Here is a 15,334-nt window from a genome sequence, read left to right on the forward strand (position 1 = left end):
TTGCTGTGCAGTCCAGGGTGACCTTGGGTTTCAGATCTTCGGGCCCCCATCTCCCAGGACCCGGATTACAGAGGGTGGGATTGCCGGTGGGACTGCACCATTGTGCCTGTTCTTATGCAATGCTGGGATAACACCCAGGGCTCCCTGAGGGTCAGGCAAGCACCTCACCCACTGAGCCACATCCCAGTCAAACTCCCAGGCTTTTAATTGGGGGATTTTTTCCCTAAAAGTTCTCAATTATATTCTCTTTCTCCCTCCCCACACCTTCCTGTCCCATGCTTTCTTCTCCACTCTCGTCCTCCCCCGCCACTACTTTGAGAGGTTGTTTTATTATTATTATTATTTTTTAACAAATCCACTGGATCCGCACCAATTTGGAATTTCACTCTAGTCCTCCAAAGAGGCAGGTCCTGGGCAGATGCCCACGTGGTTCATATCTGGATCCTGAGCCCCGCCTGCTGCTTGCTCTACAAGTAGCCCAGTGGGTAACAACTCTACAGAAGTTCCCTCCTAGCCGGTGGCAGAACCGGTCTTTGGCTGTAGGGATCTGCCCAGCCCAGCCGGTGCAGGTCCCAAGCTGGGCTCCAGCTCACAGTGCCCTGTCACCAGGTGCCGCCTTGTGGGGAGCAGCTGCGCCAGCTGGCGTCCAGGTGGAGTCAATGAGGTGCAGCCTGAGGAGGATGCTGCGCCCGGAGGAGAGGAAGGAGATCCAGGGCGTTGTCTATCGCGGGGTGGAGGAAGACATGGACTGCTCCAAGGAATCCTTTAAGGTACTGGGGAATCCGTCGGTGGTCGGGAGCATGCTAGGTCAGTGTGGGAGGTGGGAGGGTGGGGCTTTCCTTGCCTGCAGTAGTCTGATGCGTTTGCTACACAAGTTCAGGAAGCAGTGAGTGTGGACAGGGCTAGAAAGAAGAGTATCAGGCTACTGAGCACTTGTAAGTGATGCTTAAGATTGCGGAGCCTGAGATCACACCAGTAAAGCGTCACCACACTGTCTGATGGTCCTTTGTTTTGCTTACTTGTTTGCTGAACCCCATCATGCCAGGAGATGGATTGATGCCAGAGGAGACGTCTCCCTGAAGTACTTTTGGTAGATAACAGAATTAGAATCCCAGGACTGCATGAAGCCAGGACAAATTTGGAGTGTGTGCCGTTCCTCTTGGACGTTTAAGCAGATTTTTCCTTTGGACTGAAGTGGAACCGCTGCAGCTGAGAATCTGGTAGTCAGATAGGGATCCGACAAGTGTCTTGGGGTGGAGAAGCAGTTTTGTTTAAAAGTGAAGCAAAGAACTCGGTGCTTGCAAATGTGCCTGGTGGGGACACACCTACAAACCCAGGCAAGACCAGCAGGGGTAGACCTAGTGAGGACCGGAGGACAGCTGTGAGGGGGCTTCAGAGAGTCCTCAGTCCTCTGGATGTTCCGACCTGCAAGAAAGTCTCACTCACTACCAAGCTAACCCTGACGCTGCCACTCTGCTCTGAAGGGTAGAGGCTGGCTGTTGGCTGCCCAGAAAACCCATTAGAGTTCCTCAGCTTGATAGCAAAAAGGGAGGGACTCTCTTGAAATGTCAAGATATTAACTGTGGCTTTTCAATACCCACTGCGAATTCGTCTCCGCGTAGTTCCTTATGCATTTTTCAGGGGAAAATGAAACGCTTGTGCAAACACAAATTTTCACAGAGTTTTCTTTAACTTACAAAAGTATGAGCTCATGGAGATTGCACTTTGATTCACACATGAAGTAAATTTTAGAATACTTTTCGATTCAGTACTTGAAAAGTTACTTCTTTTTTTAATAACTACTTCACAGCATCCCATTGTGGGGAACACGTGAAGGTTTATTTAACTACTTATGTTCTGATACACGTACTTAGGTCGTTTTTGTTTGTTTTGCCATTTTATTGAGCTTTGATTTTTTTTTTAATCTATGACTGTAGATGTGGTTTCGTCTGTATGTCTATTGGTAGCTTTGTTCTAACAGAGGCAAGAATATAAGAACAGATTTAGTTTTGGTAGACATTTTTCAACTGCTGTCTAGGTAGACAAAACTGCCAATATGAGTCAGAGGGGCCCTACCTCACAGAAACACATATACAAGGCTTTCAGGGTCAACATTGCTCCCCATCCCACTTAGCATATTAACCAAGGCCTCTTGCTTTAGTAGGAAAAACCACATCATGAGGGAATTTTAGTACTAGGATGCTATATTACACTTTTGTGGGGCACAAAGAAATATTAAGATTTCAAAACATCCTTCATGTAAATTCAGTTTTCTAGAGATTTGTAGAATTTCTGCTATCCAGACCTAATATTTTCTTTGTGTTTTTATTTTAGTATCTTTAGTTTCAATGACGAACTCACTGGGTTAACTCAAGTTAGTACTTTAAAAAAGTACTTTGACATTTAACCATGTTTAGCTATATATAGTTTCTCACCTTAGTTTTCTTTCCCTTTTGGTCTTATTCTGATTAGATCTATTTTATTCAAGCAGACTAAAACAGATGGGGCTGAAATCTCTAATTTGAAGAGTTTAATTTAGAACTAACTTCTCTAAAAAGGATCTAGTGCCTAGTGTCTTGAATATAGTCATAGAAATTGGAATTCAAGAGCTCAAGAGCTTAGGGAGTACTCAAAACAGGAAACTATACTAGATTAATTATTATATGTAATACACCAGAGGCTTAAATACACAAACTAGGAAGAAATAATGAAACCGCATTGTGGTTCTGGAATAACACTGAGGATTAAAACAATTTCTTAGTGTGCTTTCCAGATCTGAAAATATGCAACCAAGTAAAGCATTTGCCTAAATAGTTTTCAAAGATATTTCTTTCTTTCTTTCTTTTTTTTTTTTTTGTTTTTTGTTTTTTGTTTTGTTTTGTTTTTTTAAGACAGGGTTTCTCTGTGTAGTTTTGGTGCCTGTCCTGGAACTCACTCTGTAGACCAAACTGGCCTTAAATTTATATATGAGCATCTCAGGTCTGTCCTAAGAACTTTCTAAAGGAATTTCCTGATGACATGTCAGGCGCTGAGTAGAGAGAGTTTAACACACTTCATGAGTTCCTGTGACATGTTTATAGGCTGTTTTTATCACTGTGAACTCAATAGTATCTTGCCAACCTCTGAACCTAGTCCTTCCTCTAAAGAGTGTAGAGGGTATATGTCAACTACTTATCACTGAACAGACTGGTAAATTGCTCTTTTCAGCACTGGTGATGGGCAATAGTATCCCATATTATCGTTCAAAGGACATCAAATTCAAGTGCTAAAATGCTTTCAAATTGATTTAGGTGAGCAATTTCTTTGCTAGGGCAAGACATTAAGAGGAGGAAAGCACCATTTCTTCAAGAACCTCAGTTTAATTATTGATTACATGTAAATTTGAGAATGGCTGGATGTCTTTGTATTATCCTATAGTCACTAAGAGCACATGGAACTGTTTTTTAGTTAGAAAGTGCCACATTTTCGTTCAAGATACTGCCAACATAAAGGTGTTTTTAGTTGTTGTTGCTTTTGTTTATTTGTTTTAGGTTCTATTATGTGACAAGAGAAATAAAATTCAAAGTGGGAAATTTAAATATTTCAGTTTCTTCTGTTCTTACATTTAGTGAATTCATCTTAATATGCTGAATTCATCACTGCTCTATTTGATAATTTTTTGTTGCAGTAATGAAATGTTGTAGTTTTCTTTAAAGTAACAAATTATGTTGACAGCTATCTCATGTGGCAAAGGTGACCAGTCATAGCCACAGGGAGAACTCAAAGCAACTTTCTTGATCTATTTCTGTGGCATGAGAAAAATTTATCATGCTATCTTGGGTCTATGCAAAGCTACTGCCTTGCAAAAAAAAATTTGGTTTGGGTCTTTGTAATAGCTTTAAAAAATAATATAGGCATTTCCCCCTTCTCTCATATACTACATTCCAACCTCAGTTTCCCTCCTTCCACTCTCCCAATCCTTTCCCCCACCACACCTCCCCGCCCAGATCCACTCTTCCTCCTTTTCCCTTCAGAAAAGAGCAGTCTTTTCAGGGCATTGGCCGAATATGGCATAACAAGTTACAATATGACTCGGCACAAACCCTCATATTAAAGTTGGATGAGGCAACCCAGTAGGAGGAAAACGGTCCTAAAAGCAGGCAAAAGAAGGCAAATGTTTTTACTTGGCAGTGTGTTTGTAAATCTGGAAGGTACAATGATAAATTATGTGAATCTTGGTGTTACTCTAGAACTGCAATGGACTCCTACTCTTCCTATATTTTGCTCTTAAACCTCTAGGAAACTAAAACTCACCAAGTAGCTTTGTGTATACAAAAGTCTATAGGAAGCTGAGTTGTAGCTCCGCTGGTAGATCTGGGTTTAAATCTTAGTATAGAATAAACTTGAGTGGTTGTACAAGCCTGCAATCCTAGCACTCAAGAAGTAGAAACAGGACAATCAGAAGTTCAAGGTCAACATCAGTTATACAACAAGTTCAAGACCAAACCTGGGCATACGTGAGACCCTATCTTAAAAAGTAAGCAAAAATCTTTATGTCCCTCTGTTCTTTGTGAAAGCTCCTTTCTTCCTCCATTCCTCTCTGAAAATTACCCATATGAATATATCATGAAAAGTGAAGCATACTAATGTGTAGCAAACATTGAACACAGTGAATAAAATGAAAGAGCAGGAAAGACCCAGAGTGTTTCTCAAACTTTTGCCTTAGAATCCATTTGAGTTTGAACAGTGTCCTGGAAAGGGCCTGGTTGTGTGAGCTACAGTTACTGTGTATTAGAAAGTAGTGGGAACTCATGAAAGTTGGATCAATGGCTGTGAAGCCTGTATAGGACTGGACTAAGCCCTCTGCATGATGAGACAGTTGTGTGGCTTGATTTGCTTGGGGGGCCCCCTGGTGGTAGAATCAGAATACATCCCTGGTGCATGAGGGGACTTTTTGGAGCCTTCTACCTATGATGGGACACCTCATGTAGCCTTGAGGCAGGGAGAAGGGCTTGAACTTGCCCTTACTGAATGTGCCTCCCCCTGGGGGGCCTTGCCTTCTTGGGAGGAATGGGGAGTTGGTTGGGGGAGGGAAACTGGGGGGAGATGGGAGGAGGGAAGAGGGGGATCTCTGATTGGTGTGTAAAATAAAAAAGAAATTTCTTAATAAAAAATGAAAAAAAAAAAAAAAGAAAGTGGATAAAACCGGAAAACATACCTGGTGTGGTGGCTCGTACCTCCAATCTGAATACTATGTAGGGGGAATCAAGAGGATCAGGAATTTTAGGTTATCCTCAGCCACACTGCAGGTTCGAGGCCAGCCTCTAGGAAGCAGGGCCTTACCATTCATTTGCAAATACATCAGTCACTCTAGATGCAACTTTGAATGGAAATCTTGCCAAAACAATTGGAGGATAGTTAAATATTTCTGTAATTATTGATTTTAAAGTTCCCCATTTCCTGTGTAAGGCAGAGGTTTAGAACTTTTAAATAGCCGAATAAAGAAATTGCTTGTTGTCATTATGGATATTAAGGGGAAATTTTTGAATTTTGGCAGGAGTTGCTCATGCTCAGGAGTAGGGCAACTGTTTTAGACCCCTGAACAAATTCCTTAGGGGGCACTGCTTCAGGATGATCCTAGCTTTGGTGTGTCAGGAGGGGTTGGGTGGAGACCGACTGTAGGCAGGAGGGGCCAAAAAAACTTTAGTTTCCTAGACTTAAAAACCCTCACATTCATAGACTCTACTTCTTTTTACTACTTTTATCAGTGTCTATGAACTACAAAATAAGGACTTTCAGATACCTTTTCACACATGTGCTCACTGTGCTATGACCATTTTCAGTCCACTATTTCTTGATTCCTCTTGCTGTAACTGAAATACGTTTCATCCAGCAAAGCAAAGCCCTCTGTATTTTTAATGTATTATTTCCCAGAGCATATTTTGTAAATTTCCTTCAAAACTTTTCTTGAGGCTTCTATTCCTTTAACATATGTAAGATTATGGTCAGAAAAATTAAACATTTGTTTAATGTATTTATCAGTGCACAAGCATTTGCCTACTTGATGTCTATATGTACTGTGTTCTTTAAGAAATGTTATTTGCTGTACGCATGACAGTTTTGAACAGCAGTAAAGTCTTCAGGCTATTACATGACTAATTTTATATTTTAAAGTTTTGCACATAATTGTTTTAGGTAACGGACTTTTTATACTTCTCTAGGTGGACATTGACGGAGATATGTATAGATTAGAAGACTTTGTCAAGAACCGAAGAAAACTAAGCAAATATGAGGATGAAAGTATCTCCCCTTTGCATCATGCAGCAGCAGAAGGTCAGATTGAACTAATGAAGATGATCATCCATGGTTCTTCTTGTGAAGGTAACCAAGTGTTGTAGTGCAGGTTCATAAAGCACTTAGATTGGTGGATGACCAGGAAATTTATACCTGTGACATGGACACTGCTTATGGGTAGACTGATTGTGAAGGGCATGTCTGGGAAGCTGGAGTGGACTATATGAGTTCTACTTTAAGAGATTAGGTGAACAGCTTGACCAACCAGACCAAACAGGAACAAAGTCAGTGTGAGAGTGTGAGATTCAATTACTCTGAGTTGGCATATCTTGGGCACATCCTCTTGGAAATATCACATACAGTCAGAACCGCAGAAGATGGAGCCACTGCCCTAGGGCCTTGCCTAAGAAGTAGATGAGATTGAGAACACACATGCATGGACAGAGTTTAGGAGAGCAGGGATTGTTAATAAGAGGTAGCTAGGGGGATGGACAAAAAGAGATAGATGGCAGAGGTAAAGTGGAGTGAACAAGAGAGTTGTGGGTCACAAGCAGGGGAGAAATCACTGGGATGATTAGTTAGGTGGATCAGTTGCTATAAAGACATCAAGTAGGAAGAAGGTCACAAGAAAGACCTGCTTTAGAAAGCCCCTATGATTACAGGGAAATGAATTGTGAAAAGTAGTCAAGCTAAAATCATTTTCAAATTGTATGTTGGTGACTGAAGCTGTTTAATGGTTTGATGCTGAATAGAATATTTTGTCTTGCTTAAGCAAAATGAGGGTCTAAGGTGTTGGGGAGAGGTGGGTTGAGAATTAAAAATTTTGATGAATGAAAGGAGTAGAGGAAGAAAATTTTAAATGAGAGAGAAACAGGAAACTTGGCTGCCTCATGGTTCCCACTACTGTTGATGCCCACCAAGCCCAATTCATGAGTGAGTACTTTTCCTTTTCTTCAGATTTAGTGATATACCACCATGACTACCTTATTATAGCTACTGGGCAATGCAGAATGAAGAACATTCTATTCTTACACAGCATTCACAAGGCAAATAGCAGCACATGTATACTGTACAAATACATGGAAAGCATGTCCATCACCAGGGATGCAAAATCCAACTTGGGAGTTTATTAGTCACCTGCCATTTTTATCATGAACATTTTTGAAATCCTTGCAATAGGCCACATAGTCTGCTAAAATCTTTACAGACATGACCCAATATTATTCTCCCCATAGCTTTTACAAGAGTATGTGTTTCTATACATATAGAAGTAAATATGCATATAAATATGTACATATTTGCATACATGTCTATTTTTTTTTTACCAAGTTTGACTGAGACAGCTGAGTGATTCACATAACTCTTCAGGAGCAGTGTACTTGAACGGGAGGACTTTCAGCCTCTCTAGGTTTCAGCATCTTCATCTTTCTATCTATTTGTCATGGGAGCATCTTTTGGGCAACTGCAAGCTTAAGTGAAATCACAGTCACATGGAACTTAGTTAGGATCTGCTCTGATGTAATCTCAGCATTATATTACAATTATGAAATTAATACACAGATAAAAGTTGAGCAACAAGAGAATTTATTTTTATAGATACTATGTAAAAAAAACTAACCCAACTTTTAAGATCTGTACATACTTTCACATATTCTCAAATAGTATTCATTGGATAATTTTGAGAACTAAAACTGTATCCTACTTCTATATTCTAAGACAATGTAGCTGGTTTCATAAACACTTGACACTAAGTTTTGAAGTGGGTAGTTACAAGGAGGCATTAACTACATCCCAAACTAAATTTAATGCATATTTTGTTATTTCTTTAGTGCTGAATATAATGGATAGTTGTGGAAATACCCCACTGCACTGGGCTGCAGAAAAGAACCAAGTTGAAAGTGTGAAGTTTCTTCTTAGCCAAGGAGCAAATCCAAACCTTCGAAACAGCAACATGATGGCACCCCTTCACATAGCTGTACAGGCCATGTACAATGAAATGACCAAGGTGAGGCTTCTGGCCAACTGGGAGTGGGCTGACCCTGGAGAAGGGGCCAGAATCCACATCTGACCTGTTTCCTGCTTCAGAATGGCCAACTTCAAGGGCCATGCAATGGCAAATGAAGCATAACAACTATGATGTTTACTTCTCACCAAATGATGGTGATGATGAGGAGGAGAAGGGGTGATGACAATGACATAGAGCATAATAATAGATACTGAAGGAGTTTAATAGGGCGCTCATGGCTGGCCACCACAGGGCGACAGAAGAGAACGCTGGATGCTGCGGTGGTGGAAGAATCATGAGCTATGGTTACATTTTTAGAGCTTTATTAGGAGAGAGAGAGAGAGAGAGAGAGAGAGAGAGAGAGAGAGAGAGAGAGAGAGAGAGAGGAGAGAGAGAGAGAGCAGAGGGAATATGGGGAGAGAGAGACCCGTGGGAGGGCACGCCTGCTTTTTAGGCTGGGACGCCATCACAGGCTAGTGACGTAATAAGGACATAATCCTTACAGATATGATGGTGGTTGTGGTGGTGATGGTGATTGATGATGATGATGATATGATGGAGGTTGTGGTGGTGATGATGATATGATGGTGGTTGTGGTGGTGATGATGATGATGACAATGATGATATGGTGGCAATGGGGAAGAGGATGGTGATGGGTGACACCGATGAATAAGATTGTGAGAACAATGGTCATAATAATCACAGTTCAACTTTTCTTGAGTTTTAATTTATCAGGCATTTTAAAAATAGCTTTGTGCCTTTATTAAACTCTCACTAAAAAGTATAAATTAAGAATATTAGTATCTCCATTCCATAGCTGAGTAAGAGGCACAGGGAGAACTAAATGACTTGCCTAAAATTGCACAACTCCAGCTCTAGGCTTTGCCATTTAGATCTCTTTCATAAATGACTGAAATGAAAAGGATGATTAGAACCTTAGTGAAGGCAGAGCCCATAGTTTTATTAGATGGACAGCCTGTCAAAAGACAGATCAACAAGAGATACAGAGATCATATGTGGGAATTTATTTTGTTTTTGTTCTTCAAGGCTTGAATTCCCTCAACTAGAGGAACCCCTTGGACCTCGGTCCCAATTAGTCTTAGTCAATAAAAAACAGAGTCAGATATTAGGGTGAAAACTGAGCGATCAGAGAAGCTGAGCAGCAACCACTAGAGACTTCTTACCTCTAGGAAATCTCAGACCAAATGGGGGCAGATCCTGTTTCCACCCACCTTATATTTCTGTCTTTGCCTCCCTACTACTGGGATTAAAGGCATGCACCACCACCACCACCACCACCACCACCACCACCACCACCCAGCTCTGTTTCTCTTTTAGACTGGTTCAATCTCATGTAGCCCAGGGTGTCTTTGAACTCCTGATCTTCCTGCTTCCTCTTTCCAAGTGGTGGGATTAAAGGTGTGTGCCACCACTGCCTGACCTCTATGGTTTAACTAGTGGCTAACTCTGCCCTCTGATTTCCAGGCAAACTTTGTCAGAACGCAAACAAAATATCATACAACAATCCCTGGTAAATATTTAAAGGGTAGGATTTAGCCCATGGCTTTTAGACTACACCTCATAGATTCACAGGCACATTAGAAAGCACATTTGCTTCCCCAGAGGACTGCCATTTACAGATGGATCATGTTCTAGAACAGTTGGTCTCAACCTGTGGGTTGTAACCCCATTGTGGAGTTGCATATTAGATATTTACATTATGATTCATAACAGTAGCAAAATCACAATTATGAAGTAGCAACATAATTTTATAATTCGGGGTCACCACAGCATGAAGAACTGTATTAAAAGGTCGCAGCATTAGGAAGGTTGAGAACCACTAGACTATTTGGAATTTAACAATAGATTTTCCTGTAGAAACAGTACAGGGAGTGCTGATTTTTAGCAAATGTGCTAACCCACACCCAAGCTGATTGTCAGTAAACCACAAAGGAGAGCTCCAAGGCCGCTTTGCCACAAAAGCTTTCTTCCCAGCTCTGGGAAAGGTCTGAATCCTAGCCCATGGAGAGAGAGCGGCACCCCCTTCACCGTGTCTGCTGGGCTTGGGTTTTGAAGTCTACCTTAACTTTGGTGACATGACAGTGTCATTAAATGTTGATGTGCCTCCTTCCTGGCTGGCTAGTTATCTCTGAAAGAACAACAATGTCTTATTTGTCTGAACAAAATTGTAGTTCTAGACACTGTCCTGATAAGTAGTGGGTATTTGAATGAAATGGAAGAATGACTAAGCAGAAGAGGTGGCTGAACAGTTAGTAACTGTGAAGACTGGGCAGGACCCCCTGAGAAGGTACTGAAAAATCTCCATGGAAACAGGTTGTTCACCTTCTTCCTAATGCCTGCATCATCCAATAGCCAGGTGCTGTGCCCATCACCAGTGGCTGCAGGGACCGCCCAGCGGTGCCATCTATTTCCTCAGAGAGCTCTGATGCTTTCTCTGAAGGCTCTTTTCATAAATAAGTGGTCATTAGCTTAATTCATCTTGTCTTTAAAGGCATGATTTGGGAGTTTAAAGGCAGGTAATCGTTGAAAAACTACTGCTAATTAAAAAACTCTTCAGACCAGGCATAGAAATAAAAGTTCCGAAATAAAGCCCATAGATAATTTGTGAAATCAGTATGTAGATTAAAAACAAAACAACAAAAACCTAGTTGTCCTGAACAATACAAAACCAAGAGAGAAAACTAGGGTCATCAGAGAGTTGGATTGTCTCTGCCTTAAATGGTCTTTGTTTACCAACCGTAACCATGTTTACCAGTGTTCTTAACCACCTGGTTCATGACAATAGGAGAAAGAGGAGAAGGTTTGCTTATGGATAGCAATTCTGTCCCCAGCCTACCTCTCTAGCCATGCCCATGGTCTAGCCTGTACCTACTCAGCCTTTCCCAGGCTTTTTCACTGTTTCATCTACCAGCTTTCCCCTATAATATCCACCATTATCTATAAGGTTATAAAGCTAAAAAAAACATAACAGTCATTTATGAATCACCTCAAGTTTTTATATAGGCAGTATCTTTGGGGACCATTTGCCTAGGGGCTTGAGCATGGCCTTATGTCTTGATGGTCTTTGTCCTTGGGGCTTAATCTGGCTCAGTAGCTTAAGCCTTTCCTTAGATTTCCTGGATTCTTATCCAAGGGCCCCAGAGAGTCCTATAGAGCTTCTGGACATGTCTGGTCATGACTGAATAGAAGTAGGTACATAGTTTTGTTTCTCTCTTTGTGACCACTGCCACCTAGAATTTAATTCAGCCTTAGAAAGAAAGAATGAAAGAGAGAGAGAGAGAGAGAGAGAGAGAGAGAGAGAAAGGAAGGAAGGAAGGAAGGAAGGAAGGAAGGAAGAAAGAAAGGAAGGAAGGAAGGAAGAAAGAAAGAAAGGAAGGAAGGAAGGAAGGAAGGAAGGAAGAAAGAAAGAAAGAAAGAAAGAAAGAAAGAAAGAAAGAAAGAAAGAAGCAATAATTACATGCGGTAGAACTGTGGTCTGCAGTTCTATGGGGGCAAGGATGGGGAGAAGCTTCTAGTAGACCTTGGCAGGTTCCTTTGCATGTGAATCTGGATTTGAAGAACAGACCCTGAAGGGGCCTGAAGTCTGTGGAGAGATCCTTTGCTTCTAATTTCTCTTCACCTTAAAGAGTTCCCCTGTTTGTTTTTAAGTACTAAACTCAGCTCGGGTTTTCTCCTCTGAACAGAACTCATTAGTTAGCCTAATGCATCGGCTGTGTGTCCCATTAGAATACACTCTGTTGGGAAGGAGTTCTGCTAGGAAGTTGTTTACTTTGAAGAAGTAGAGGATTTTAGGAAACAGCTGGTTTGATAAGCTTCAACACATAAACAAACAACAATGACAAACCCAGTGGCCAGTGATGCAGGATTGTGATCCAGCTGCACAGGGGCTAATGAAGAAGGATAGTAAATTCAAGTCTTTGCCTAAAGCACATTGCTAAGTAAAGGCAATCCTGGGCAATGTGACCCTGTCTCAATGTCGAAAATGAATATACAAATAAGGCTGGGGAAATGACTCAGTAGTTGAACATTGTTCAACAGGCATGAGCTACTAGGTTCAGTTACTGGTACTGAAAAAAGTTATAAGCCCATGCTAAGTTTTATCATGGTATTTTTTGCATTAAGTATTTTATAGAAGAGGAATCAGAAAAGATGGGTCAGACATGGGGTTTGGCAATCTAGTCTACTGGGAGACATGACTGTATTTGAGAACCAGCAGTTTAGCTCTTCAACAATGATTTCTTCATTTTGTCCAGGTCTTAACTGAGCACATCTCCACCAACATCAACTTAGAAGGAGAGAATGGAAACACAGCTTTGATGTCTGCATGTGCCAAAGACAACAGTGAAGCTTTGCAGCTCTTGGTTTGTAAATTAATGACTCACACTCTGCGGCTTTCTTTCTGTGACTCTGTCACACACTGCTATTTAAGAAACAGTTCATGGTATCTCCTTAGCAAAATAAAAAATACAGAAAGTAGGTCTAAAGAACTTAGTTCTCAGTGCTTTTTAATGTGGATACACCTCTAGTATTCAATGTGGACCCTAGATTGTATACGGAAGACTAAAAATGAAGCATGAAAAAAATTAAGGTAAAAAGAAAATAAAGGCAGGGATTAAGATGAATCTGGCAGTGGGGCTAGAATATAAAACCAAAATATAACAACCTGTTTGACACTACAACCATCTGATCCTGGGACTGAAGAGATGGCTCAGTGATAAGAGTACTGTTCTTCCAAAGGACTCAGGTTTGGCTGCCGCACCCACATGGTGGATTATAATCATCTGTAACCCCAAGAGATCTAACGCCCTCTTCTGGTCTCTGTGCATCAGACACACATATGGTTCACAGACATGCATACAGATAAAACACCCATATACATAAAAATTTTAAAAATTAAACCATTTGACTCCGAGCTTTCAAGTGGTCAAGGAGAAAACACGAATATGGACAGTTACAGAGTTATTTGACCTCTCAGATGAAAGCAGAAATGAAACACTTCATTTCTTTTCCCAAGATTGGAACTGTTGCTATGGTTTCTCCAAAGCCTGAATCGAGAAAGTCAGCCATCTCTCTGTAAAGTTTCCCAGGTATGACACTCTAAGACACTGGAGGTACCTGTCTTGGGGATTGCTTCTGTTCTGGGTAGCTCTCCTGGTGAGGGCACTACTGGAATTTTATTGAGATACTGAAGGTACCTGTCTCAGGGATAGCTTCTGTTCCAGGTAGGGCACCACTGGAATTTCATCAAATTAGCTCCTTTCCAAATGTTTCTGGTTAACTTGCCTGCTATTCAGAAATAGAAGGTATACAAATATTTCCTGATAGTTACATATGCAAATATGTGTTAATATTTTGCTTTTAGTTGACTATTGGCTACTAACAACTTAGAACAACAGAACACTGCAGGAAGTAAAGGAATGTCAGAGTATTCCAGTCTTTGAAATTTTAATATGGCATGCCATAGTGCTTCAGGCTTTCCCATATGTGATGTGATGGCATCTAAATTGTTCTTTTTCATCACACTTGGTACTTCTGTTGGTCCAATCTCAAAACTGAAAATATTTATATGACTCAAATGACCTGTGTTTTAAAAATTAATATTTCATATGAAATTGAAAAAAATATGTTGAATGTATTGGGAGATTAAGATTGATATTTTTGCATCATAGTGTATCTTCATCTTTATAAGATGTAAAGTATCGCCACTGTAGTCTTCCTTTTTTAATTTTATTTTTCTTTATTAAGAAATTTTCTACTCACTCCTCATGCCATCCACAGACCCCCCCTCCTCTAACCCCCCAGCCCTCTTTCCCAAGCCACCCCACATCCCCACATCCCCCAAATCGAGGTCTCCCATGGGGAATCAGCAGAGTCCAGCACACTCAGTCTAGGCAGGCCCAAGCCCCTTCCCATTGCACCAAGGCTACGCAAGGTGTCCACACCACAGGCACCGGGTTCCCAGAAGCCTGCCCATGCACCAGGGACAGATCTTGATCCCCCTGCCTGGGTGTTCATATCATCTTGAGTGAGGTAATCTACTGTAGTCTTAACCCAATTCTATAGTTGCTATTTTGCCTAGACTGCACATCTATAGAGCTTTCGGCATGTTCTCCCAGAGGCTCTGAAAAATGAAGTGGCCTGCTGGAAGCACGGAAACTTTTGTCTACCTTTGTCACTTAATTAATGTCACTATTTGTGTTTCTCCTTTCCCTCCAGTTAGAAAAAGGAGCTAAGCTGTGTAAATCAAATAAATGGGGAGACTACCCTGTTCACCAGGCTGCATTTGCAGGTGCCAAAAAATGCATGGAATTAATACTAAACTATGGTGAGTTGATGCTTTCTATATTCTACACAGTAAAGCAACCTTTAGATACCCTTCTTATGAAAAAGAATAAAATTTATACATGGGCCTTCATGTAATTCTAAAGGTCCTTTCTTTCAGAAGCCTATTCATTTCCCCTATTCATCTTCAATGGTGTTTTCTTCTAAAGGTGAAAAACATGGCTACACCAAGGAGTCTCATATTAACTTTGTGAATCATAAGAAAGCTAGCCCACTCCACCTGGCAGTTCAAAGTGGTGACTTGGACATGATTAAAATGTGCCTAGACAATGGTGCACACATCGACATGATAGAGGCAAGTGTTCAGTCTATATGGCACTCTGATTTGAGAATTTCCATACATTATTTACCAAATGTTTTGTGGGTCCTTTATACACAGGTAAGACTGGAAATGCATATAGCACAAAGGAAGGCTGTTCCTCTGTCCATGCTGAAGAAAATATTCTCTAATTTTAAAAATTTCAACATTCCAAAGCAAATGACAAGGCAGGTGCAGCAATGAGTATATCCCACTCAGCTGCCATGAGCTGTGCTAAGACCTAACCCCAATGATAACAGAATTGATGTGCCAAGCCAGGAACTCTGAAGCCCAGTCATGAATGTCTTGGGTTCCATTCTAAAGACTTGTGTCTTTTAACTAAGGATTACCTAATTCACTTCTAAGGATGTGTATGTAAGAGGTCTGACTCTGCC

At 41.0% G+C, this 15,334-nt stretch overlaps 1 protein-coding gene across 1 annotated transcript in view; it reads left to right on the forward strand.

Moving 5' to 3' along the window:
- Window positions 1–659: 659 nt before the first annotated feature.
- Window positions 660–15,334, forward strand: part of Trpa1 (transient receptor potential cation channel subfamily A member 1) — a 45,723-nt gene continuing 31,048 nt past the window's right edge. The window contains exons 1-6 of the mRNA XM_059255680.1: window positions 660–770; window positions 6,201–6,360; window positions 8,103–8,278; window positions 12,553–12,660; window positions 14,516–14,624; window positions 14,791–14,936. Coding sequence (XP_059111663.1) covers window positions 660–770; window positions 6,201–6,360; window positions 8,103–8,278; window positions 12,553–12,660; window positions 14,516–14,624; window positions 14,791–14,936 — 810 coding nt within the window. The remainder of the gene's footprint in view (window positions 771–6,200; window positions 6,361–8,102; window positions 8,279–12,552; window positions 12,661–14,515; window positions 14,625–14,790; window positions 14,937–15,334) is intronic.

Source organism: Peromyscus eremicus, chromosome 2 (assembly GCF_949786415.1).
Source record: "Peromyscus eremicus chromosome 2, PerEre_H2_v1, whole genome shotgun sequence".
Taxonomy (NCBI): Eukaryota; Metazoa; Chordata; class Mammalia; order Rodentia; family Cricetidae; genus Peromyscus; species Peromyscus eremicus.